The sequence below is a fragment of the Trachurus japonicus genome, chromosome 18 (genome assembly GCF_045865225.1).
Source record: "Trachurus japonicus isolate A0001 chromosome 18, Traja_1.0".
NCBI classification, from domain to species: Eukaryota; Metazoa; Chordata; class Actinopteri; order Carangiformes; family Carangidae; genus Trachurus; species Trachurus japonicus.
In genome coordinates this window covers 29,457,458-29,482,822 of record NC_140924.1, presented here as the reverse complement: position 1 = coordinate 29,482,822, position 25,365 = coordinate 29,457,458, and the positions used below count along the sequence as shown (strand labels likewise).

Here is a 25,365-nt window from a genome sequence, read left to right as displayed (position 1 = left end):
GAGAGCCTTGAGCCTCCGAGATGAAAAGTTGTACAACAAAGAAGATATGAAAAACAAACCTTTTCCCTTTTTACATAAAAACTTTCATACTTTCTGTGCTTACGTGGAGTTATCTGATGCCCTTTAAGAACCAATTCCTTGAATATCAACAGTGTCATGGGAAGGTGTGAAGTCTGATTGAAAAGGATGATAAGGATGATGCAAACATGAAGAAATAGGACAGACACAAGACAGGATTCATGTCTTTGGTGGTATGGAATGTCTTGGACTTCAGCCACCTAGTCTGCTAACATGTACTACTACTGCACTGCATATAAATTGTGTCTGTATTCAGTGTTTACTGCTTCAGTATTTACGAGCATAGACTGATGAAACATTTATGTGTGAGGTGGTTGCTACAGCAGAACCCTGGTTGAAATGGTGAGAGTGAGATGGAATAAGACGAGGTGAGACAAGGTGGGGCAGGGACTTCCTTCAATGGCATTATCTGTATTTATGTTTTTGATTTCATTCTGTAGAGATGTGGGATTGAATGTGGTTTCCCCAAGGTATTATAAAGATGGCACTAAGCTGTAAGAGGTATAGAGAAGGCATGGAGGGAGCCAACCATATGACAGGGCAGGAACAGGGAAGACAGAGCGATGGAAAGATGATTGGACGTGTGAAAAACTGTGTAGGTATAATCAGAAGGATTGAGGGAAAGTATGGCAGCCAAGGGTGAATGGAAAAAAGATGGATGGGGAGGAGAAACTAATTGTTTGAGTGATGGATAGAGCCACGAGTGTAGAATGGGTGAATTTTAAGGTGGGAATGAGCCCTCTGAGATCTGAGGATGTGGAGGAGAGGGGCTGAGGGAGAGGGCAGAGATAGGGGATGGTTTCTACCCAAATCACCAGGGGAGAGATTGAGATGAAAGAAGAATGGGTGAGAGGAGAAAGACTGACAGACAGTGAGGGGGAGCGGGGGAGTGGGGGGGGGGGCTCAAACGGTCCTCAAGGAAAAAGCCAGGGAATGAGGGTGGAGTGATTGAGGGGAGGTATTTAAATCCATCACTGGAATAGAATAAGAGAGAAAATCTGTGTACACAACAGAAATACATCTGGGTATGGAAGTAGGAGAGGAAGTGTGGTAGTTGGGAGGACCAACATAATGAAAGAGTGAAGGAGCAGAGGATGGAGCCCATAGAAATATGGAATAACAGAGAGGTGGGAAGTCTTTAATAAGGAAAACAAACAAAGTGAATAATGTCACAAGGGAGCAGGAGGAAGAGGAGAAAGAGATGAGACGGTGTGGTGAAAGCTGTGCAGCAAAGCAATCCGCTGCTAGAGAGACGGATGGGTGGATGAAAAGATGTAGGCGCAGAGGTGTCCCATTGAAATGCCACATCAAAACAGATGAGTGCACATCCTGTATTATCCCATGACACATTTGTGGCAATTACACATGGAGAACTAATTAAATGATTGAATTGAATGAAGTGAATGAGATCTAAGCTCCCATGTCGATCAGCTGCATTACTTCCTCAACAGGAAGTATCCTAACAACAGTTGAGTTGACACCTTACTGAAGGTTAATAAAGTAAAAGGTGTTTTATTTCAAGAAACCACTGCTTGTAACATATAATGCATCTATAAATCAGGGTAAAGTTTATAGAGATGCCTCTTCTACAGCTGCAGGGTCAATTTAAACCTTTGATATATCCACAACAAAAACTGGACACTGAGACTTGGCAGTATTTGTTGTTGTAGTGAAATGCATCAAAATGTCCTGGATGAATTCAGCTTTAAAATACAGAAAGGAACTTTAAGGAGATAATAAAATGAGAGGAAGAGGTGAGAGTTTAGCAGCTGTGCAGCTTCAGACAAGAAAATGCTGCTAGACAGGTAGAAATGCAGAGACCCAGCAAAGAGAAAACAGCAAAGAGATAAGTGAGAATGACTGACCGAAGGCAACCTGGTGTCACTGGAGAGCTGCTGATATCCAGCCAGGAGGGAGAAAGAGATCTGAAGTTTGACTAAACTCTAAACAAACCACTTCCATCAAAACAGAAGGTGGTGACAACTGTCACAAAGGAGAGACAGATGTAGTGCCTATCTTAAAGGTGAGATTTAGATATAAACTTCCAACCGAATTGGAAAACCGAGGAGAAATGTTCAAAGAGCAGACAAGATGTCTAAGGGCTTTGAGGAGGGAAGTAGGGAAATCTGTCTCTGAGGACAGCTAAAGGCAAAATGGAACAGGGCAGCATTTGAAAGCAATCCTACAACGTTGCAGTCAGGTGTGTCCAGTATGGATTTCCATCATGTTATCATTGAGTAAGGGCGAATACCACATCAGCTAGCAAGCTAGAGAAAAGAGAGTGTTAGCCAAAGGGAGTCTGGCTCATGAATTCAAAAGGAGGGAATGGAGGAGTGAGATTTTATTCTTTCTATCAGGGATTTGTGTTTTGTTGTTGGCACTGCTGCTGCATGTGTGTTAGCGTAGACTGGAGTGAGCTGAGTGAAAGAGACAGAAAGAGATGAAAACATAGGTTTTAAGAGAGGAAGGCGAGTAAAGACGAAGGGAAAAAAGCATCTAGTCTGCAACAATTGACAAAAAGTGAGCTACATATGCGAGTGTGGTATGTAGTGTTAAACAGATTACAGAGCAGCAGAGCACATTGTGTGGCTGCCAGATTTAATCATCTTTAAAAAGGTCGGCCCTGTGCTAGACAACACCAGCTTCCATTTTAGCATGGCATATCTAATTCTGATGGCGTATGCGACAAAGCCAGGTGGGATGTTGTCCATCCGCTGGGCAGTGCTCACCTTGTCACCCTGAGCTCCCCTGACAAACTGAGCTTCCTTCCTGGAGCTTTGATACGTCACAGTGTCACACTTGATTTTATTGCAAAATGCCCACAGTTATCCAATGTGAGGTAGCATATAGATAGACACAGTATAACTACTCATTTCCTGAGGTTGCTTGGCAGATGTGGGAAATGATCTGTTACAGTATGTCTCTCTCGCCATACATGGGCGCAGCCCACCTGAAGGACAGAACAGGAGAAAGAACGTCCCTCTATGTTAATGAGGCAGCATTTGCAAAGCGCCCTGTGTGATTTCATCTGTTAGAAAATTCATCCAATCTTCTCAATAATGTCTTCCTTTACATGGCCATTCATATTATTATTATTATAATTTTTTTTTTTTTTTACCATACCCCACAGAACAAGCTGGTGATGTTCTTAATTCAGTTTGAGTATGAAATGTATTGATTCTTTGATGGCAATAGCACTATATACACATATAGACTTGGATTACCAGTCTCACAGGCCTCTGACATGAACAAAATAGCAGATATAAATAACACAATAGCACCACTCAGAGCTTCACAGCAATGTCATATATTTCACAATGCTTTTTGTCAGTTTTCTTTTAAATCTGAGTTGTATAGGTGGAGGTGTATAGGTGTCATAGGAGTCCAAAACCTCTGTGGATTCTGAAACTGAGATACCTAGTAAATCGTAAATTATACCAGACCAGATGTAGTTTATTGATTTTTATCATACTGTACTCTGGATTCTTTTTTTCTTTCTTGAGTGTAATGAAGCTGTACCTTTTTCAGAACAATGGTAATCTGTTGGGATAGAACTTGTTGATACTTTATAAATCAATACTATATAAGGAACAGCAGCAGGGGCCTGTGTGTGATACTTGTACACGTCAGAGCCAGAAAGTCTTTCATGAGGTTTAGAAGTCCTCAAAGTGTGCAGGCAGGAGTGGAAGGGGGCTTTGACAATTTTCACAATTTCGTTCCAGTTACAACAGGATCAACCTTCCTGCTGGGCACTCAGAGTGTCAAGTTTGGCACAGAATTTAATGGGGCCAGAAGCGATCACAGGGACAGAGAGAAGAGGAAGTTGGAGAGAGAATCATGCAGAGTTTAAGAAATAATGAGAATAATGAAAGCAACTCCTCAGAAGAGGGACGCACCGTTAAAAATGACAGGGTGAGGGTTTGACAGCCACAGGAAAGTCGCATGCTGAGAAATAGACAGATGAGGGCATGGGTAATGAGTCACAAACGTAAAGGGAAATGAAAGGATAAAAAAGTAGAACCTGAAAATTAGGTGTATGGCAATGCCACTCATTTGCTGACACTAATTACACAAAGCACCTGACTAATATTTGACACAGAGTCCTGAACCAATCTATAAATATGTTGAAAAATATGTGGTACATGGTATGAACTAACTTCATCCAAAGGGGAAATCAAACACCCAGAGATGCTTTTAGTTTCTGTCATGTATTGCACAATGTGATATTGCAGGAGAAATGATAGCAGCTTCTTATTTTAGCCTGGTATGAGCCCTGGTAACTAATACAAGAAATTATACAAGAAACAAGATAAGTACATCTGCTGAGGCAGGGCTAGATAAGGATGCAAGGAGAGATAACGCCAAGGAAGGGAGGAGGCATGCAGAGACAATGATGGAAAAGGGAAGAAAAGAGCAAAGATGCAGAAGGCCAAAGGGATGGAGGAAAGAAAGGGAGGGGAGGGAAGGAGAGGAGGGACAAAACTGGGTTGAGAGTTGTACCCCAGGGGAAGATGTAATTAAGTGTTAAACTACTGTGTCAATACAAGTGTCAACTCACATCAGAGGCAGATGAAGGAAGGAAGAAAGAAAGGGTCAGCACTCAATATATGTCAGCTTATATCATACTGTAAGATCAGAACAAGGGAGGGAGTGGGTAAGGGAGGAAGAGAGGAACAGTGAGATTCAAACTCCCTTTTACCCTGTGGTTTAAGTAAAATGAAGAGAAAATAGGGAGAAATGGTGGAGAAAGACAAATACTGGGGGATTGGGGAGGAGAAAGAGGTCATAAAAAAAGGAATGGGAATGAGAGAGAAAACAACTGAATCAGGCAGAGCAAGAAAATCAGGCCAAATGAGAGAGCCGAGTGAGAAGGATAGATTAAGGAAAGCGAAAAGACAGAAGGAGGGATGAAACAAAATCCAGAAGGGAGGGGTGGGGTGGGGGAGACAGACAGAAAGACAGATCAAGGAAAACAGAAGAAGAGATCAGGCTAAATTGAGGGAGACAGCCAACGAGATAGTAAACAGTCCGACAAATCAAGACCAAAAATGGAGGAAAGGGTAAACGAACAAAAGACATGACATGGGAAAAAGGAAACGAGGGCAGTATAGATGTCAGCCAGAAGAGGAGATAATTGCTTTGTTGTTGTTCCTCGTCTCTCTCTCCCTCTCTCTCTCCTCTGTATCTTGCTCTCTGTGCCCAATCTTGTCTGGTGTCAGACCACCAGACTTGGTAACGCAGATAGAGAGGAGAAAAAAGAGGAAGAAATGAGGCCGCAAGAGAACGCAAGAAGAAGAGGAAGAGAGGGGGGAGAAGGATGAGGAAAGGGGGACAGGAATCTACCACTCCTTTATCCCCTCTGCTATCACTCTTTTCTTTTCCTCTATCCCCCTCTCTCTCCTGGGTACTAATAATTACTCGTTTCTGTGTCACCAGCTTGAACAAAGCACTCCCTTGTCTCTTTCGCTTTCCCTCCGCATCGTGTGCGCGCCATTGCAGGGTTTAACCATAATTAGAAGCACAGAGACAGATACACACACTCTTGGTATGTTAGGTGACGGAGCACAGTGCGTGCATCTGCACATATGGGGATGCAGTGAAAACAGTAACCCCTGCTTCTGTCAGTACCTACTCAATAAACCAATTCTTTTTATTTCAGAGCAGTGGCTCAAATCATATGGGGATCACTTTATATTCATGAACATACAGTATATTGTCTGAAGAACAGTGAGGATTTAGGTGAAAATCATTGCATGTGTCCAGGATGCTTACAACCACCACAGAGCTGCATATTTGCATGTACATGTGACAATGGGCATGTAAATATGCTTAAAAATGCATAATGCAGCGAGTAGTAGAGAATCAGCATATCAAAGATGCATGTGTCCGGGTCTTCCATGTATATTTCAGTGAATTTGCTTGCCTATTTCTGTCGCAGCCAGAGTGGCAAAAACAACCAGAGAGGTGATTCACGATCTCATAAGGGAGAGAGCAGTGGTGGGGCGGAGAAGAAGAGTGGTGATGAGAAATATAAGATGAGGGCAAATGGAGAGGTGGCAGGGAAAAATAAGAGGAGAGGATTAAGAGGAGGGAAGAGCAGAAGCAGATAAAGAGGAAATGACGAGGAGAGGGGAGCAGCAGAGAAGGAAGAGGACAGCTGGAGTGACCTTGGATGCTGAATAATGGTGCACGGTTATAGCTGTGTCTAATAGAGACATAGTACAGTGACTGCAAAATGGAGAAAGGCTGGGAGGTCAGGTAGAGCCTGGTGAGATTCAGCTGAGGATTTGCAGTGAGCTGAGCTGATTGGCTGCAGAAACACAGAGGAGGTAAAAGAGATGGAGAGAGACAAAAGAGGAGACGAGCAGGGGGAATTAACACAAGTCAAAATTAAAGTCGATTGGTAAAAAGTAGAGCACTGAACAAAAAGGGTGCACACTACTGCAGATTTAAGTGAAGGGGGAGAAAAGATGGAGATATTGACAAATAAGAGGGAGTGACTGACCAGAAAAAGATGGAAATCTGTTCATATGTAAAAGATGGATAGAGAAAGAATAAGGAGAATAGACTGAGGATCGAAAAAGGGCTGAAAGGAAGGATAGAGGGAAGAATGGAGGATAGGTAAGCATACTGAATGCTAGGATTAGAGAAATGACTCAAGGACTCATTCGAGGTGCGTGTATGTGTGTATCATGGTCACACAATGGGAGACCAATTGAACAGTTTGATACAGTGTCCCAATGTATCATATGTAGTAGAGACTGCATGAATCATACCGCCTTTATTAATCCACACATATACTGTATCTACAAATTAGTGCAGGCTAATTCATAATGCAAGCATATTTCAGAAGGAGGAGAGGGAATCAGCATCAAATACTGCTTCTACTGTATAACAATATAGCTTCTGCTCCAGCACTGAATCCAATAAAGCATGTAACTGTATATCTGCTAGATTAATCAAACTGAGCTGAGCAACATGGGAAAAGAAAGGACATGTATTAACTGGACAGTGAATCAAAGTACTGTAAGAGAAAAGTCATTTAAATATAACCTTTGTTAAAGAGAAGCAGCCCCTCAGCCGAGCATGACTCCCCACACTGATGGTCAAGCCTGTGCCTCGCGGGATCTATCAATTATACGCAGACATATAAAGGCTCTGGATGAACTGACACCACTGTAATATTTCTGAGGGCCTTTTATAAGCCTATAACATGACCAAGGCTTTTTATTCAGACACAGAGGCAGCAGGAGCATTGTGAGTGCTGCTTCTTGCATATTTCATGTGGGAAATCTGATTAAGTATCCCACTGCCTTTACTACTGGACTTTTACAGGAGTAATTCGCAATCCTCCACTGTGACTGATTGCTCCAGACAGGCTTTCATTTTAGGCTTTCATTGCTGATTTATTTGGGAATAATGCTTTGGTTTGATTTCATTTCTTAAGGTGCCTCACTCTCTTATAAAAAGTACACACTCAAAACCTTTATTTTGCTACTTTCCCTCCCAATTTTAGTTTTTACTCTGGAGTTTGGGGCCTTAACAAAAATACTTAGTGTCCATCATTTTACATAGATCCTCAACATGTCAAAGTTCATCAAGTGAAGGCAACAGTCAGTGGAGCTAATTCATCTGTTTAAAGTTAGAATGGATACAAATATTTCTGGGATATTATAGCAGATTGGCTTTTTCTCTTCTCTTGGACTATGTTACTGTTCAAGTGTCTGCAGTTTAATTTTTCATATCATTTGCTTGTTATGCTTGCTTGGGATTTGCTGTGATCCTCTTTGAAGGAAAGAGATGACTAATATGCTGGGATATGAAGCCAAGAAAGCTGACTGGTCATGAAAACAGTAATATGTGGATATTGCATGAAGAGCGGCTTTCACCAGAATAATGGGCCTTTGCCATGGTAACACACACCTGGACCCAAAGTTGCTCTGGCACAGAGAATGAGTTAATTGGCGAATTTGTGACAGTGTTAGAGAGCAATCTATAACGACCTAATGGCCACAGGATAAGGCAGATTTTAATGAGACTGCCCCATGTGTCCATTGAGATTATATTGGGACGGGGAGTGTCAGACAGTACAATGTAATTCCTTATCAAATCATACTGAGCTTCTGCAGGAAATTAGTTTGGAGGCATTTCTGTGCCAGTCCTTGCTATTCAAATCACTCCAGGAGATTCGCTAAGGCACTGTAACCGAATTTGCCACACGCTGTTCTTTGCAAAAAGCACTTTTAATCCTAAATTATATTGGTGCAATTGTTGATATTCTGGGTATTAGTTCAGAAAATTATGATTTGGTTCACTTTTAAACCTCAGGAAGACCGTGGAAAATCAGTGATCAATACTCTACAGTACCATAACCCAAGTCTATGGTTCTGCCTCTCTGTTCAAAATAATAATCCCCTTATTTATGTAACAAAAAGATAAATATATTTGTTAGAATTCAAACCAAAGGCAGGCTAAATAGATGATGTCCTTGGTCTCTTGATTTTGAATACATTGTAAGCAGAGCTGGAATGTTTGCAACTGACGATACAAAGAAGGTACGGTATTTGATGTAAATGTAAAGAGAGAAAAATTACAGGAGAGGAAATAAAAAGAAGTTCTGGCAAAATATTCACCTCAGCAGCACAGAAATACACAAACACACACTTGCCCACACAAGAGGGGTGGACAGCAGAGGGTAAAGTCATACCCATCAGCGACAGACACTTGAGCTGTGCTACAGTCTCCCACACACACACACACTTTTACCCCGAGCAGGTCAGATACAAACTCATCAGCATGAAAACACACACACACACCATTCTAGTATGTCCTAAATACAAACATGCATGCACACACCGAGACAAGCACATACAACTTAGGTAAAGCATGTGCCCCTAGATTCTTATCACAACCTCTCTCCATTGTTTCCCTCTCTGTCTCTCTACTGTTCACCTCTTCTCTGCTTCAGTTCTAACGGCTGCTCAAACACTTAAAATGAGGACACATTCAGAGCGCCTCTCTCTTTATTATCCCACGCAAGCACTCACTCATTAGACACACGTAGGAACACATTTGCAGTCGAAAGACAACAAAGCACATGCTCACTGGCGATGACAATACGCATTCATTTCCTATATTCAGTTAATCAAAAACACAAAATGTCTCAGCTTTACAGTAATCCTCGCCCTAACAGCTAAAACTAAAATGGCCTCTTTTTTCCAATGCGAGGTCCCACAAAATGGCTCAACTTTTGCTTCATGCAGGGATTCAAGTACGAGCACGCACGCACACACACACACACACACACACACACACACACACACACCCCTGCACTCCAAATGAGCAGACAGAGTTCTCTTTTCATGTTCCCTGGGCGCGCTCTCCATCAATAGCCTCATTTTCCCTCTCTCCCCCCACTGCAGTATCCACTCCTGCGCAGTTTCTAGCCATCCTTTCACCCCCTCCTCTCCTCCGCTTCAGCCTAGCATTCAAACCCTTCTCCTCCACTCCACAATAGTCAAAATATTCAGGCTGCACTTCAAGTTACTGCAGATAATTTACATTCCACTACACATCCTGTGCACAGCATGCCTGTATATCTAAGTGACCTCCGCTTTTCTTTCCTCTCCTCCCTCTTTAGGATTCTTCCATCCACCAGCGACCGTTTCCTGTTGAAAAACCTGGTTTCCGGTGTGGACTATAACCTGTGTGTGCTGGCCATTTTTGATGACACAATCACATCACTGGCAGCGACTAAAGTCCTGGGCTGTGCCACGTTCTCCACCAAGGATGTTTACCCAGCATGCCGTTCTCTCCAAGCCCACTTTCTGGGCGGGACCCTGACCATCTTGGTTGGCGGTGTTGTTGTGGTCACCCTGCTCGTGTTCACCGTAGCTCTCATGGTTCGTCACCGTGTTTGCAACCATGGCGACCACATATGTCACAGCAGCAACACTGAGGCAGGAGGCGGGGCCTGCTGTCAAAGTGGAGGTGTAGGGAACAGGGACAAAGGGGGAAACGGTGGTGGATGCTACCAATCTAATGGTTCCGGGGACATGATGATGGTGGTCCTTCCCAACGGTCTGCCCTCCAAAAGGGGAGGGGAGAAGGACAAGGAGAAGGACAAGCAGAAGGACAAGGAGAAGGAGAAAGAAGCAGTTGATTCTGCCTCCTCTTTGCCTCCTAAACTCCCTCCAAAGCCCCGGCCCAAACCTAAAGTCAACCTGGAGCAGTTTCTGTCAGCTGGAGGGGTAGTTTCCACGACGACGGGTGCAGGCCGTGAGATGGCGTTGGTGGTGAGACAGAGGAAGCTGGAGAAGGCTCCACCATACACCCCTGAAAGTGACAGAACTCCCCTCTACTACTCCCCCTCCCCTCCATCCACCCTGCCCCGTCAGTCCCGCTCCAGGGACCACCCAAAGCCCCGCCTGGAGAGAGAACTGACCAATCGTGCCAGTTTCTCTCTGGCCGCCCCCCTGAGAGACTCAGAGCTGCTGGACTGGAGAATGTCTCCCCGAGGCAGGGACAAATGGAACTCCTCACAGGCTTATCAGAGTCCCATATCGCCTCTAAGTCCTGCCTGTGGGACTGTTAGCAAACGGCGGCACTCGCTGGATATGGGTTCCTCTGTCGCCCTAGCAACTGATGCTGCAGCGACTGTTGCCAAGCGTTACGGTGCCGTTAGCTACGCCAAGCGACTGAGCGTGATCTGGACCAGGCGGAGCCAGTCGCTTCATGGAATGCTGGTGCAGTGCGCCTCGACGACAAGCACAGCATCCTCAACAACCAGCGACGAGGGCGAGGGCGGCGGGGGCTTCGGGCCTCGCTGTGAGTTCCAGAGGGGCTACATCCACGCCTATAACACCACCAACTCCAACTCTAACACTGCGACCACTGGTGGGAAAGCAGGCAGTATAAAAGATAGGGGGAGAGAGAAAGGGAAGGATGGAAGAAATGCTGAAGAACTGGAGGAAAGTGTTGTGTAGGGGGCAGCGGAACAGAATAAAAAAAAGTTAAGAGGGATAAAAGGTTCTGTGAGAGGACAGCTTGAATGGTCTTGATTTGATGAGGGTAAAGTAGGAGAATAGGGAAGATGAAGTGATTGCTGATGAGGAAGGGAAGGTTGCAAGTTCAGAGGAAGAGAGACAAGTAAAATTGACTAAAGTCCTACTTGTGCAGTCCTTGATTTGCCGGGGAGAAGTCAAGAAAAGTGAAGAGAAGAGGCAAAAGTATAGCTGGAAGTGAGCTGGAGATTTTTAAGGGGCTCTTTATAACTTGACCTGAAGAGTGATGGTTGGAAAAATAAGTGGTGAAAAAAAGATGTGACAGGAAAAGGGGGTGAGTGGGGAAAAAACATTACCCGTGGCAGTTTTAAAATGGTCTTTAAATACTCAAGGCTGAGTCCAAAAAATGGCCAAGACACGACAGAACAACAAAGTAGAAAAACAAAAACCTAGGCAAAGAGAGTGACAACTCTGAGGCGAGATAATGTGAGTGGTATATATAGTCACAAAGAGGGAAAGACATAATCAAAGAGGGGGAAAACATCCACAGAGCAACAGCACTAAGGATATAGAGCAGAGACGGAGATGGCGTGAGCTCAGCATGGATTCTCAGTTAAGCCAATACACTAATAGAACCAGACTCTTGCTAACACTTCAACTCTCCAGGTCCCAGCCCCCACACACCACCAGGGTTTACACTGGATCAAAAACATCAACACAACCCGGAAAAGTGGAGAATTCCTTTTCTCTCTGACAAAAATATAACAGTTAAAAAAGAAGAAAAAAAAAGGATGATATAGTCCTGCTTTGTTATCTTTTATTTTGACTCCAACACTGACGGCCATTTTGAAACTCTTTTCCAAAACACGATGAATGTGACTTTTATCTGTCCTCTGTGGCTGGACAATGATTTTGGCTTGCCATGCCTACGGATTATGGGAGCATAAATACAGAGCCGGGTGCATTGGACATGATCAATCGATATGGGCTGGAAAGAGCGAGTGGAGCACAGACATTATTAAAAGAAAGACATTGGGATTACAATGGAGTCGATATGGATTACAGAATGGAAGAGACGGGTGTGTATGATGAAACGTGTGTATGCGTGTTCATTTCTGAAAGACAAGTTCAAACTGGATGTCAGATAACGGACCAAACAATGAATAATACAAATGGATGCATAAGTGTGCATGCACTGGTGGATCAGGGAGAGGATGTGTGTACGTGTACGTGTGCCTGTGTGTGTATTTGTGTGCGCACATGTATATGAATGTTTGTGGAGGGCAATCCCGTCAACCGGACTCCATCCATGTTTAAAAAGGTTCATTGCTTTCTGAACATGCTGGAAGATGAATTAATGTGAAACTTTAAAATCAGAGATGGGTGATCAAAACACCCAAAGTAGAGTGAAACGACATGATACATTTAAAGACATGTTCACCTGAACCAGAATAACTCACTATTCCCAGCAAAGACGCATGGTCAGAAAGCAGCAACCTTCAAGCGGGAATCTAATTTTTTTTTTTTTTTTGTGACTTCAGGTTGCTTTGTGCCACATGGATTCACGTTCAATCCAAGTAGTGAATGTTTTCAGAGAGGAACCAGTTAAAAAAAAAAAAAATACAAAGATATAAACTCTTCATTGGAAGACTTTGTAAAACTCAACTAATGGGACACTGATCCATTGGCACATACCACAGAGACTCTTAAAAAATCTACCAATGTGGAAAAAAAACGAAAAGAGAAAACTTGAAAGTACATATATATATAGTATATATATATAAATATATATATAAAAATGATGTTATTGTCGCACCATGTGTTTCTGTTTTCTGGGGAATGATGTTAGAATCAAAACAAAATATAAAATGTGTGATTTTTTGTTTTAAACAAAAAATCGTCATGATTAGAACAGAAAATGTTGATTACATGATCAAAACAGACACTGAAGAAGCACACAAAGCACAAACACAAACTGGCAAGCACACACACCCCAAAACAAAGACACACACAAACAGATGCCTATAAGACAGAGCCAATTACATTAATGATAATGACTTTTAACCATTACTGTTGTTTCCTTTCTGTTTTTATTTCATTTTGCCAAAGTCAATATTGTTCTCTGGACTTGATATAAATAATAAAAATGACACGTATGAAACAGAGACGGACTCATTGACATGAGGGAGTGTCATGTTTGTGTGCATGTGTGTTTTCCAAATGTAATTTAAATGTGTGTGAAGAGAAAGTACAGTATGACATTATCTGCCTCTATCAGTGTACAGTACTTTCATACATTCCCAAATCCCATTGGGATTTTGAGATAATTTAGTGCTATTCAATAAACTATATAGCTCCAAGGTAGCCATGCATACTGTAACTGGTGGTTCAGTCTTGATGGAAAAGTTTGGCGCTAAAGGCAAACATGAGTCAAAGACAGTATAGTGCATGTATGCACTACAGTAAATAAAAGATGTTTGCTTGTCAGTGAGTGACGTTGATTATTGTAGATGGTAAGTAACTCAACTTGAGGTAATTAAGAACAGCGTATGACAGAGGAGATGGAATGTAAGAAATGAAAGAAAAGCAATCTGGGGAAAGAGGGAAATCAAGAGTCCCAGGAACAGATGGAAATGCATTTAGAAAGACAAAAAGATACAAGTAAACAAAAGACTTTACTGCAACAGATCTGATATGACACACAGAATAGGAAAGAGAGCTCAAGTGACAACAAACAGATTTTGTGAGATAGAACAAGAACTAAAAGATGTCAAGACTAATGGATCATGATTCTGATGCTTTGTTATTATCAACCATACAGTAGCTGCCTGTGTCAGACAGTCTAATATAAGACATTACACTCCTACCTGCAGCTCAGTTAAATGTCAATTTAGTAGCAAAGTGAAGACATAGACTGGCAGTGATCTCCATGTGAACACAGCTAATTAAACTTATAAAAATACAAATTAGAAGACAGAAAAAAAGACAACAGTGAATTAAAAACATGAAGTAGCAAATCAAAACACTCAGTCATTTATCCATTTTCTTTATACGGGTCATGGTGGCAGCAGGCAAAGCCCAGACCTGCTTCTCTACAGCCACAGCTACAGCTACAGCTGGCTCTGGCTCTGGCTCTGGCCCCCATGGGTATAGCCAGAACCCCCCACCCCCCATCCACCCCACCCCCCCTTCCCCCGGGAGCTGCACCACTGAAACAAAAAGCTGAAAAGGGATGAATACTGCAACAAGCTGCAGACTGGGTATTACTGCTCAGTTGGATCAGCAGTAGGGAGAGAGGTCGTTGTGGTAAGAGATCCGTGTGTGTGTCTGTGTGTATGCCTGTGTGTGTCTGTGTGTGTGTCTGTGTGTGTCTGTGTGAATGCCCGTGTGTGTCTCTGCACATATCCATGGCTGAAGGTGCTCATTTCCAAATATGTGTGTGAGAGATAGAAAAAACAAACACTGTGGGCAGAGTGTGTGAACAGGTGCTATTTTGACCACAACTACTGTTTTCACAGTTTATTATTATTGTGTGTGTGTGTGTGTGTGTGTGTGTTAAGCAGTAATGTGCTCGCTTACCTTTTGAACTTTGAAAACCAGAAATTGCCCAAATGGTCGACAGTGTGTCCTAATTTGAGACCATTAACAGTGACAGAGGAGAAAATAAAGAGGGAGAGAAAGGCTGCGTGTGTGTGTGTGTGTGTGTGTGTGTGTGTGTGTGTGTGTGTGTGTGTGCGTGCGCGTGTGCGTGCGTGTGTGTGTGTGTCTATCTCAGACATCAGGTTAGAGGGGAGTTTGATGTCAAACTCTTAAGTGGACCCATTAAAAGCTACAGTCACCTTTGAGAGGGACAGTGTGTTGTGTGTGTCTGTGTGTGTGTACGTATGTGTGATGGACAACAACAACACGGTGCAGAACACCTCCCACCCCCCCCCGCTTTCTTTGCCAAAGGCAAAACCCTGGCCCAATTTGACTAATTAAAAAAAAACGCTGAGTAATGTGCACACACATCACACACACACACACACACACACACACACACACATCTACACACCGGCTTTTAACACAGATTCACAAATGTGCGTGTATAGGCACTACAGGATAACCTTGGAGCAGTGGGGTTTGCATGTCTTTGTATGCATGTGTTACTGTGTTGTGTGTATGTATGTGCCTTGGAAGGCTGTGTCTGCCTTCAGCCACACTTCCCCTGACATTTGCAGTTATGATCAAGGTATGATGCATTTCCCTGCAGTGTGCTGAGTAACTGCTGACTAAGGATGCCTCAGGATTCAACCAGCTGGACCAGCTCCAGCTGAACGCTGCCATGACACAAACAGTGTAGGGACCGTTGTAACCAGCTCTGTACCACAGGTAAAGCTACCAGCATTATGAATGGCAACGATGAGCATATGTCAATGCGTCAGTGTAGAGTCTGACAGTATTAGCTGAACTTATAGAGCACGCTAAGCAAGGAGCTGAATCGGCATCATTTCTAAAACATAATCCCAAGGTTCCTTTAAAACATGACTCAAACTTGTATAACTTAGCCAAGTCTGAAACTGATCTAATATGTGCAGACATTGTACCTTAACTTGCAGAGGCATAACTCTTTTGAGAATAGTAGTAATATTGTAGGAGGAAGTGTTCATGGGGACTTCTCTTTCTCTTTCATTTGTTATTAGACAGAGTCACACACAAAGATGGGGTAGGACAATATTGAAATGTATTGGTGCTTCACATCTATTAGATCACTTTGAAAGCATGAATAAGTGAGTGTGACAGAGTGATACGGTTAATGATTAACCTACAAATATATGAAACCTAGGGGTTGTTTCCAAGGGTAAAAATAGGCACTTTAGTTTTGAGTATGATGCAATTTTACATGTGACCTTCTGCTTGATGACAGACTCCTGATAGTACATGACAGTTCTTGTTCCATATTCCATATGTGTATGTCATCTGGTTACATGTTCACCACAGCTGGGCCATTTTAGCATCACTTTGAAATTCAGGAACACAAAACACTGACACTAAATTTAGAAATTCAACATTCAAATTTTTGTATTTCCTTATTTAGCTTTGTTGGCTTTTTGTGTCTGTTCCTCTTCGGGCTAATGAGCTATTGTATTAGAACTATAACTTGTCATGGACATTTAATTCTGACAATGAATCTGACGGTGTGATTTTGACAGGAAGCTTCAAAACCAAATCAAATCCTGAACAAACATATAGAATCTATAACCACCCTGACACTAATCTCTGTTTCTATCAAGTTTTTAATTAATTTTTCTGTTTGTATTATGATTAACACGGCTCAAGGGAAATGAGGCTTGAATAATGACTACAAATTGTCAGGAGAGCTAATGACAAAGGCTGATGGCTACACAATGACATCATCGAGCATGTATAATAATGTCAATCTAAGTGAATAATTATAAGTTACACCTGGAGGGATTCTCTGTGCACATTCACACATTCATGTTAATCAAAGCAAACAGAGGTGTTTGCCTGTATCAAAAACAGTGGCAGGAAAGGGTGTGTTTCTAACCTTCACTTAATCTTGAATTGAGTGCATCACCATTTCATAGTGTAAGAAGAGGCTGACGGAGAGGAAGCAGAGGAGATGAGGAGGCAGATGTAGAGAGATAGCAGTGGAGAGGTAGATAAAAACTAATGATTGGAGATAGAAGAGCCAAAAGAAGGGGAGATCGATGAAGGAAGCAAGGAACAGGACTAGAGTACTACAGAGGTCAGGGGGCAGGAAATTAAAAAAAAGAAGAATAAAAAGATTTGCTTATCTAAATACTAGATACAGATCATTTTTAAATTTCTTTTTCTTTTTTGAACTACAGTACAGATAATACCAAATACAGATATCAAACAGGAAACATGCTTCCAAATGGTGCTAAAAAGAGATCTTCAAGTTTGGTTTTATTGGACATGTGCTGAATTTTGATAAACACCTGCTTCACTTACACCACATGACTCAGACAGTCACAACAGTCTCAGCTTCAGTGTGTTTAATTAGGCTAAGAGTTAATTTGATAATGACATGCTACACAGAGCACCTTTAAAAGGAACAGATGGGAGAAGAGATAGGAGCGAAAGAGAAATGACAGAAGAGAAAGAGGAGAGACAAAGGGGGAAAGACAATGCTCAAACTAGAGGGGTGCTGAGATGATAGAAGACAGAGCCTCTTGCAAGGCTTTACCTTCATGCATCATTTCCTCTCTTTTATCCCCTCGCTCTGCCTACCTCTCACCATCTCTCCACAATCTTTAATCTAGCCTATCTAATTTGCTCTCTCCTTCACCTCCACTGACTTCTCATTCAATCCTTTGTTCACTGCATTCACTCCTAATCTCCACTTCTCTCTGACCTCCCTTCTCTCTCGCGCTCCTTTGCTTGTACCATATATTGTTTCGCCCGTTCACTCAAGTTGTCTCTCACTCATTTTTACTCTGCTCTCCTGGCTGTGAGAAAATGTTCTTTGCCTTTGAATCAGTCTCGCTTGAAGACTATTAACCTTCCTCTCTTTCTCCTCAAGTTTTCCTCTTCAGCTTCTTTTCCTATGTAATCGTCATATAGTATCCTTCCACTTTCATAGCAGCTGCATTTCAAAAACTGACCTCACATTTTCATGAGTACAATAATACGATGTAAATGTGACATGATACTTACATGTGTTATTAAAACTATAAATCTACATAAAGGCTAAGTTAAAAACTTTAACTGAAGAAAAAATCTGATTTTACCGCAACACATTTTCACTACATCTGGTCCATTCAACAGCTCTGTCCTTCACCTCTTCCTCGCTCTTACAGTACGCCATCATTCATACCATCATTCGTTCTCTCTCCTCCCCCAGAATGTTTTAATTGTGAGACCTTGATTACCTCTCTGCCCTTCTGTTGCCTCAAATATGAACCTTTGCTCCTCTGACCTTTTCTCTCTTTATGTCCATAACTAATATTTGATGATTTTTCTATGGCCTGTTTAAAGTCAGGAGTAAAGCTTTAACTCCTATTCATGCTTTCTTTCTTTTTTTTTTGACCGTCAGGTGGACACCTTTATCCAGTGTGCCCTGCACCATTATGACAGCACATGTTTTGTGTGTGAGTGTTTTACTTTATGTTTTCTCCTGGCTGCAACAGAAGCCCTCCAGCAGTACTGGTGTCACCTTACCCTTCCACCCCAGCTACTGAGCTACACAAAGACTGGGACCCCTGTCCACGCTAGTGTCAGTGAACGTGGTGACATGTCTCTCAGAGCTGAATGAGCACTTCTACTCTTGGAAGCTTAAGAATGGTCTGCTGTTAAATAAATGATAGTGTGGCATATAATGGCTGCACAACTCGAGCTCACAGCTTGAATCTTTACCTGCAGCCTCTCTAACTACGACACACATTACATTTACAAACTGCATCAACACACTGTCAACTCACAAACCTGTTGCTTAGCACCTAGATGCTCTGCTGTTCACTAGACAGTCAATTGTTTTAGCTTGCAGTGAGGTTGGTCAGAGCTAAATAAGGTTAAAAAGCTAAGAGCTGAGTTTAATTCTGTGTTTGACAGCAGAAGCAACATTTTTTTTTATTTTAAGGCAATTTCATCAGTTAAAAAGGTAATTACAGTCAATTAAAACTCCAACAGCTAATACAATGCTTTGTGTAAAATGGTGTCAGCTTAAAAAGAAATCTTGGCATATGAAATTGATGCCGGCATTGCTGCAGTTAAAAGATGTAATCCACTGTTGGTGGGTCAATGTTCATGGGCCATCTTTCCAATTATGAATTTAGCTCTGCAATTTCACTGGTTGCCTCACCACCTTCATGTCCCGGCTGACAACAGACGCTTTGGTTTCTAGTGTTAAATGAAGCCAGTTCCTTTGATCTTCCTCATTAGTCCATTGTATTATGCAGCGTTTTAGGTATGTTTCTCTAGGCTTCGTCTACTGTACAAGCTTTTTTTGTTTTTTAAAAATCCCACATTTAACTTCTGCCCATCTTTTGCAACTGAGGAGCACATCTCCTCACTGACAGCTTCTTGTAAAAGCTTGAGGAAGTTTTGCTCTTTGCTTTCCCACAGTGTCTTTTCCATTCAACCCTCAACCTCTATATCGCTCATGTTCCTTCACTATGCCCCATTTTGTTTCCCCTCACCTATTTTATTTCTGAAATCTCTTCTTTTCTCAGATTTTTTCCCGCAGGTGGTTTTGCCTTTTCCCTCCTTTATCTTACCTCACCGCAGGGCCTCTCCTGCTCATCATTACCTCTCTCAACATCCCGCCCACTGCCCATCACTTCTTCACTTTTCCCCTGGAACTAGGAATGAAATGGGAGCTTCCTGCCCTCTTTTCATCATTTTTCACTCCTCATTTTCTTTTTTTGTCCTCTGCGTGGCAATGCTACCACCTACTCCTCCAACTCATCTTCCCTGCGGGACCAGACTTCTGATCAGAAGGAGTGAGTGAAATTCTGTGACTCTTCTCATCTTGAGACATTCCACAGTATCTTTTCTGAGAGAGAGGCGAGAGACGGCAGCAGAGAAAGAGGAGCGGATACAGTTGGGTGTCGTCTTTTAGGCTTTTTGGCTGTTTTCTGGAGAGCAATGTGGACAAGGATGGAGAGAAATAAAAAAGAAGGCATAAAGACGTGATACTGATAGCAAGATAAATGAATGTGAAAACTAGATGTTAATAAAACATCAAAGTAGAAGAGAAGGAAGATGTAATGGCATGAAGAAATGAACAAAAAACTAAATAAATGATGCAACTTTTATACCATTTACATTTGTAGTGTTTATCTCTACTTCCATAAAAGGCTTACACATTTAGCAACGCTTGTTAGATGACTGCTACAAACTTACACACTCACACTCAGTTACTTACATTTGCCTTGTGTGACTGCTCAATAAGAGAGTCTAAAAGCCCATAAATCCACTCCCTCCTCTGGACCAACACTATTTACAACCACTGAAAACCTGAGAGAGTTGTATGTAAATCTCAAAAATACCTTTACCCAATTAGTGCACAGTTGCAAATTCTTCCTCAAATCTCAGCGCTGCGACAGTACCCTTCTTTCCTTGTGGGGAGAACAAATGACTGTCACACTCCTCAGGATTTAGCTGCAAAAAATTATGCAACAGAAAATATGATCCAACTATTGGACTTACAACTTTGCCCTGGGCCCTAATGCTTATGATTAGAGTACAACCGGGACCTGCAGTGAGACAAAAACCCCACCCTAGTCACCAAGGTTCCTGAAGTCATGCACTAAAGACATTAGAAGGAGCACTCACAGCTTTACAGCCACTGGGAATCTGAGCTGAGCTGTAATTGGGACCAACTACTGAGAGAGAGGGTTCTTCAGCTTTGCAGTTGACAGCCAGTAAGCAATTCAGCCTCGCTCCTTATCTAGTCTAAAATGCCTAAGAGCCAAATACTGCAGGAGATTATTACTACGAAATTTTCAGACTGTTTTGTTGCTGGTGAATATTTCAGACCTTCGTCGGTTGGTTGGTGCTGCTTAATGCACCAGCCACCACTTAGTGGAATCTATTGAAATGTTTTTATCATGTCTTAAGTTTTATTGATGTTTTTGTTTGGACCCAACAGAGGTCTTCCTCGGGCAATTAATCCAAATTTAGTCAAATTATTGCCTTTCATTGCTTGAGGAAGTGAAACCTGCAGGATGGTGTGCTTAATCTTCTTTTTTTTTTCTTTTTTAAGTATCCAGCACTTGTCAAAATAATTTTTTAGATGAGTGCACAAATATCAGTACACAATTCTTAGGTGAACAATGCATACCAAAACTTTGAAAATATTTGTGCAGTCACTTGGCAACAATTTTATTTAAATTGAAGTCAAATTATGCTAGTAAGAAGTAGTTAAAGCAGAAGTAAGTGATCCGGTGGTTTTGGCTAACTTCTTGTCAGCCGATGGAGTTAGCAGTCCCCGCCCTCGTCATGGATCTATTGGTCCTCGTCCCTACGTCACCACATTCACGCGCATCCCTTGGCTGCACACACAGCTGTCGGAAGATACTGTATAACTATTTAAGACTTATATCAACACAAACATTCCGCTTACTTCTGCTTTAAGACCTCAATATTGTTCACTTTGAACCATAATTGACCAGCAGACAGTGTGAGGCAACTTTGCAAATGTTTGGGGAAATTTGTCATCAGAAATAAACATTTTGTTACAGCACTCTCTTCAAAAAAAAAAAAAAAATATATATATATATTTTTTTTTACGGTCTTATCATCTGACACAATAGGATGTCATCCACATCTATTGAGGTTGTGGGGTTGTGTACACAATATCTGCAGCTATGTGGGTTGCATATTGTCATCTGTTGCATCTTAAGCCACAGCTTAGCTTGTGGTTATTTAAGATGAAAGTGCTGTCAGATATCCGCAGCATTCAGACTACAAGGGGAATACTGAAGCTTTGACATGTCCCATTGCTTTCCAGCACAGCAGCGATACTGAAGAAAATGTATTATTTTCATGAAAAATTCAGTTTAAAAGGGATACAGAGATGTCAGACCTGCTGCCAGCACTGCTCATAGCACTCTTCTCATCACTTGTTACAGCAGAACAGTTTGCTATATGAGGAACAACACAGCTCAACTCAGAACTTGTACAATTCGTCTTTCAGACAGCAAGAAATTATGAGGTCTCTTGCCATCACTGCACAGAAGAGTATTCAAAACAACTACAGACTTTAAAAACCTGAAAAAAGAAGAAAAATAAATATTGCCATAAAAACACTGAGCCCTGAAGTGTTTGATGCTGCACTTCTCTTTGAAATCATGCAGCACTGTTTCTATCTCCAAACATATCCGTTGTCTAAAGGACAAGGCTACTTCTTTCTTGAAACAGGTTATCTTTTTAGAAGTCATTTTCATATTCAATTCAACAATTTTCAGATCACTAGTTTTATATTACAAAATGACACGGGCCTCAGGCTATTTGTCAGTGGTGACTGAGTCTGAGTCACTGGGGAAAGAAATAATGAACCTGAGTCATTTTGCTCTAACATATGCATCCTTAGTTATTATCTCCAGACTGGTTTGCATGTGATATACAGCAATTCAAGCCCCAAGGTTGAGGCCATTCACATACATGAACAATGACTAATTAGTCTATAAAATCTATGCATGGTACAGGTGAGGGTTTATTAGTGTCCTATTGTGTGCTGTTAGTGGTACATGATGTGAATAAAACATTTATTCTTTAACTGAAAAACAGATGTCACGGTTCGCTCCAATCTGTGTGCCTGGCTATCAGTGCTCTATTTGACTACACAATGCATCAGCTCTGACACATGGAAAGATGCTCACTCCTGGAGGAGAGCAAAGACTTCTCCTTTTAGTGAGTTTATTTATAACTTTAGCAGACGACAGTTGGTGGACATTTATCTAGAGCATCATAAAGAATCATGGGCTCATAGATTTTCAGATGGGCGGCATAGCAACGTCTGTGCCAGAGCTCAAAGCCTCGCACATGGGTGAAGGGTGTACGGTCGAAGAAGACTGAGGAAAAACTACTTTCAGTGGAAAGTAGCTGCAGCTCGTTTATAGAGTCACTAAATGTCTCCAGACAATGTGATACATCGATTAGCATACAGTATTTATAATGTAATACTTGTACTCAGCCTAACATCCCCTGGTTTTAGCTCCTTATCTGATTCGTTTCTTACTTATTATTCTAATAAAGCTGAATTTTCATGCAAATTTTTGTCATTTACATATTTTTCCTGTTCTGACGATGAAACAATTCTCATTTAATAAGCACAACACTGTCTGTTCACATACATGAACAATAACTGTTCTCACTTGTGAACATTTGGTGATGTAGCACTGGACTGTGTAAAAACATTTCCATCCAAACATAAGTAGGAAGATTTAACTATGTTACTCACCTGCTGGTCATCTCATAATTAATGGTGCAATGTACAAACTGCGGTGACCTGTAGCTCATTAAGCTCCTGCAGTTCATTCTACAAAGGACAGTAACAAGGTCTACACAATTACTTCACCTTCATGACTGAGCAACTGCTGTTTTCCGCCCACAAAAGCGTTGACCCTGTCCCTGCTGTGTACTTGAGGTTGCGCCTGCTGGATTTCAACACTGACATTATTGAGTCTTTTTAAATATAATTGAATCTTCCAACCGCACAGATGGCCTCTCCAGTGCTTTAGAGGCGGAGGTGCTGCAAAAGTCTACGGCTTTTCAGACAAGTGTGTAACAGCATATTTATATCAAAACTGCAAATATGTCGACACAAGCCAAGAGGTGGAACATCAAAGCATGATGTTTGCTCATATCAGCCAGACACATGAGGCAGTAACAAGTCAGTCGAGCTCAAATACACACTCGGAGAACTTGGGGATGTGTGGACAATAAATCACAAGGAAACCTTAGTGTCTAGATATTCTCCTTTGTAGATTTAATAGCATCATTCCGAACATTTAAAGAAATAGAATAATGGTATGATTGATGAGCACTACTGTAGAGACTAGGTAAATAAAAGGAACAAAAACGAAAATATGATTGTTGAAGGAGGATGCTGGGGAAAGAAAGCCAGTGAATGACAGGACAATAAAAGGAGAACAGGAGAAACAAAGGAAAAACAGACACTGCAATGTTTCTTTGCACAATCCTTTATCTGCATGCACACAGTCACAATGTGGTAGCTGTATATTGTATTTTAAATAGAATAATCCCCAACAGTGTCACCAACACAGGGTTGCTCACCACCCAAATATCACTGCTTGACCAATTTCATTACACAGTCCACCACTATGCTGGGATGCCCATTGTAGTCTTGAAAGTCCTGACTGAACATAATTTCCCCTTAAAGAGCCTCAAAGGGAAGAACAAAAAGAGAGAATTTGTACTGAGGACCTTTAACTGTGTCTATAATATCCTGTCTTCTAGGACTTTACAGACCTCACAGGATCTCTATGTGGTCTGTATTTTCTAACTTTAAGACCTATTACAACAATTAAAGCAGAGCAATTAACTGAAGAACTATGAAAACCAACATTTAGATCCTGTCAGAGACTTGATCATGCTCATGTCTGTTGATTCATTTAATTCTTTCCCCAGTGTCTATGTAAAGATACCATCTCATGATCAGTCATCATGAGGTTGAGTCAATATCTGTAAATGGCAGACTGGATGAGTTCATCACAGTCACATATACTATGACAGCCCTGATCACTATCCTCACATGAACATTAGGATGCAGTACAAAAATGTGGACAAGACACCCTTTGGTCATACTATTGTATGAATCTTTTCATGTGAGTTTCTGTACTCTAAAGCTAGAGGATTACAGAGGAGACCCTTGACCCACAAAGAAGGCCTGAATGGTTTTTCACTCTTTGTTCTATTTGTGCTACACAGATATAGCTGATGAACGGGTTCAAAGCATCATCTGCTCCCCAGTTAGCAGCAGACTGGTATAATTGAATGTCTTAAGGTCATTAGTATGATGTCAGTCAGTTGTTAGTACAAATATCATGTCTGCAGACAGCTGTGATGGTGACATTAATGAACCAATAATCAACAATAATTCCATGATTATACATGATTATACTGTTGCATTGACTGATTAAATTGTTAATTACTGATCAATTCCACATCTTTTCAGTCAACTCATGGTTCCTGGTGCATGTTCATTATTCTACAGAGCAGTTTCTCCACAGGAGACATGTGGTGGAAAGAAAGGTAGATGAGGAAGTGAAGAGGTAGATGGAACGACAGAACACATGGTTAACACTCATCGCCTCTCTTCATCCTTATTGTTGCCACCCCCACCATCTCCCTTATTGCTCTCCTGAGCTGAAAGTATTTGTTTTCTCAGCAGCAGCACTGAGCATTAAGCTCAAATTCATCGTCTACTTAGAATGAGACAAATCCCCTTAGTCTCTCACAAGAACACACACTCTGCACACCAAAGGCACAAAGACATGGAGACACACACTTCATTGCTCAAATCTTTGAGAATAAAAAGTCTGGATTTTCTAAACAATCTTCCTCCGCTTTTCTATCGATCTGAGCGCTATGCATCTTCTTTCACTTCACTCCTGCTGTGCACCTCGGCCCCTCCCTCACTCCACTTTGTTCAATAACAGGAGCTACATTACAGAGTGAAATGCAAACTGTCAATCCTTCCTTATCACAGGAAAACGCAGATAAGAAAATGCCATTTTGCCTTTAAAAAGGCTTTACAAAAATCTATGGTTATTTCCTATCACAAATCACTACC

At 41.7% G+C, this 25,365-nt stretch overlaps 2 protein-coding genes across 3 annotated transcripts in view; one reads left to right on the top strand and one right to left on the bottom strand.

Annotated features, from left to right (window-relative positions):
- Positions 1-12,118, top strand: part of LOC146969592 (leucine-rich repeat and fibronectin type-III domain-containing protein 4) — a 38,092-nt gene extending 25,974 nt beyond the window's left edge. The window contains exon 8 of the mRNA XM_085806209.1: positions 9,719-12,118. Within this exon, the coding sequence (XP_085662335.1) occupies positions 9,719-11,063 (1,345 nt within the window). The 3' untranslated portion in view covers positions 11,064-12,118. The remainder of the gene's footprint in view (positions 1-9,718) is intronic.
- The window catches only part of pcxb (pyruvate carboxylase b), a 278,215-nt gene that overhangs the window by 103,131 nt on the left and 149,719 nt on the right, over positions 1-25,365 (bottom strand). The window lies entirely within an intron of this gene.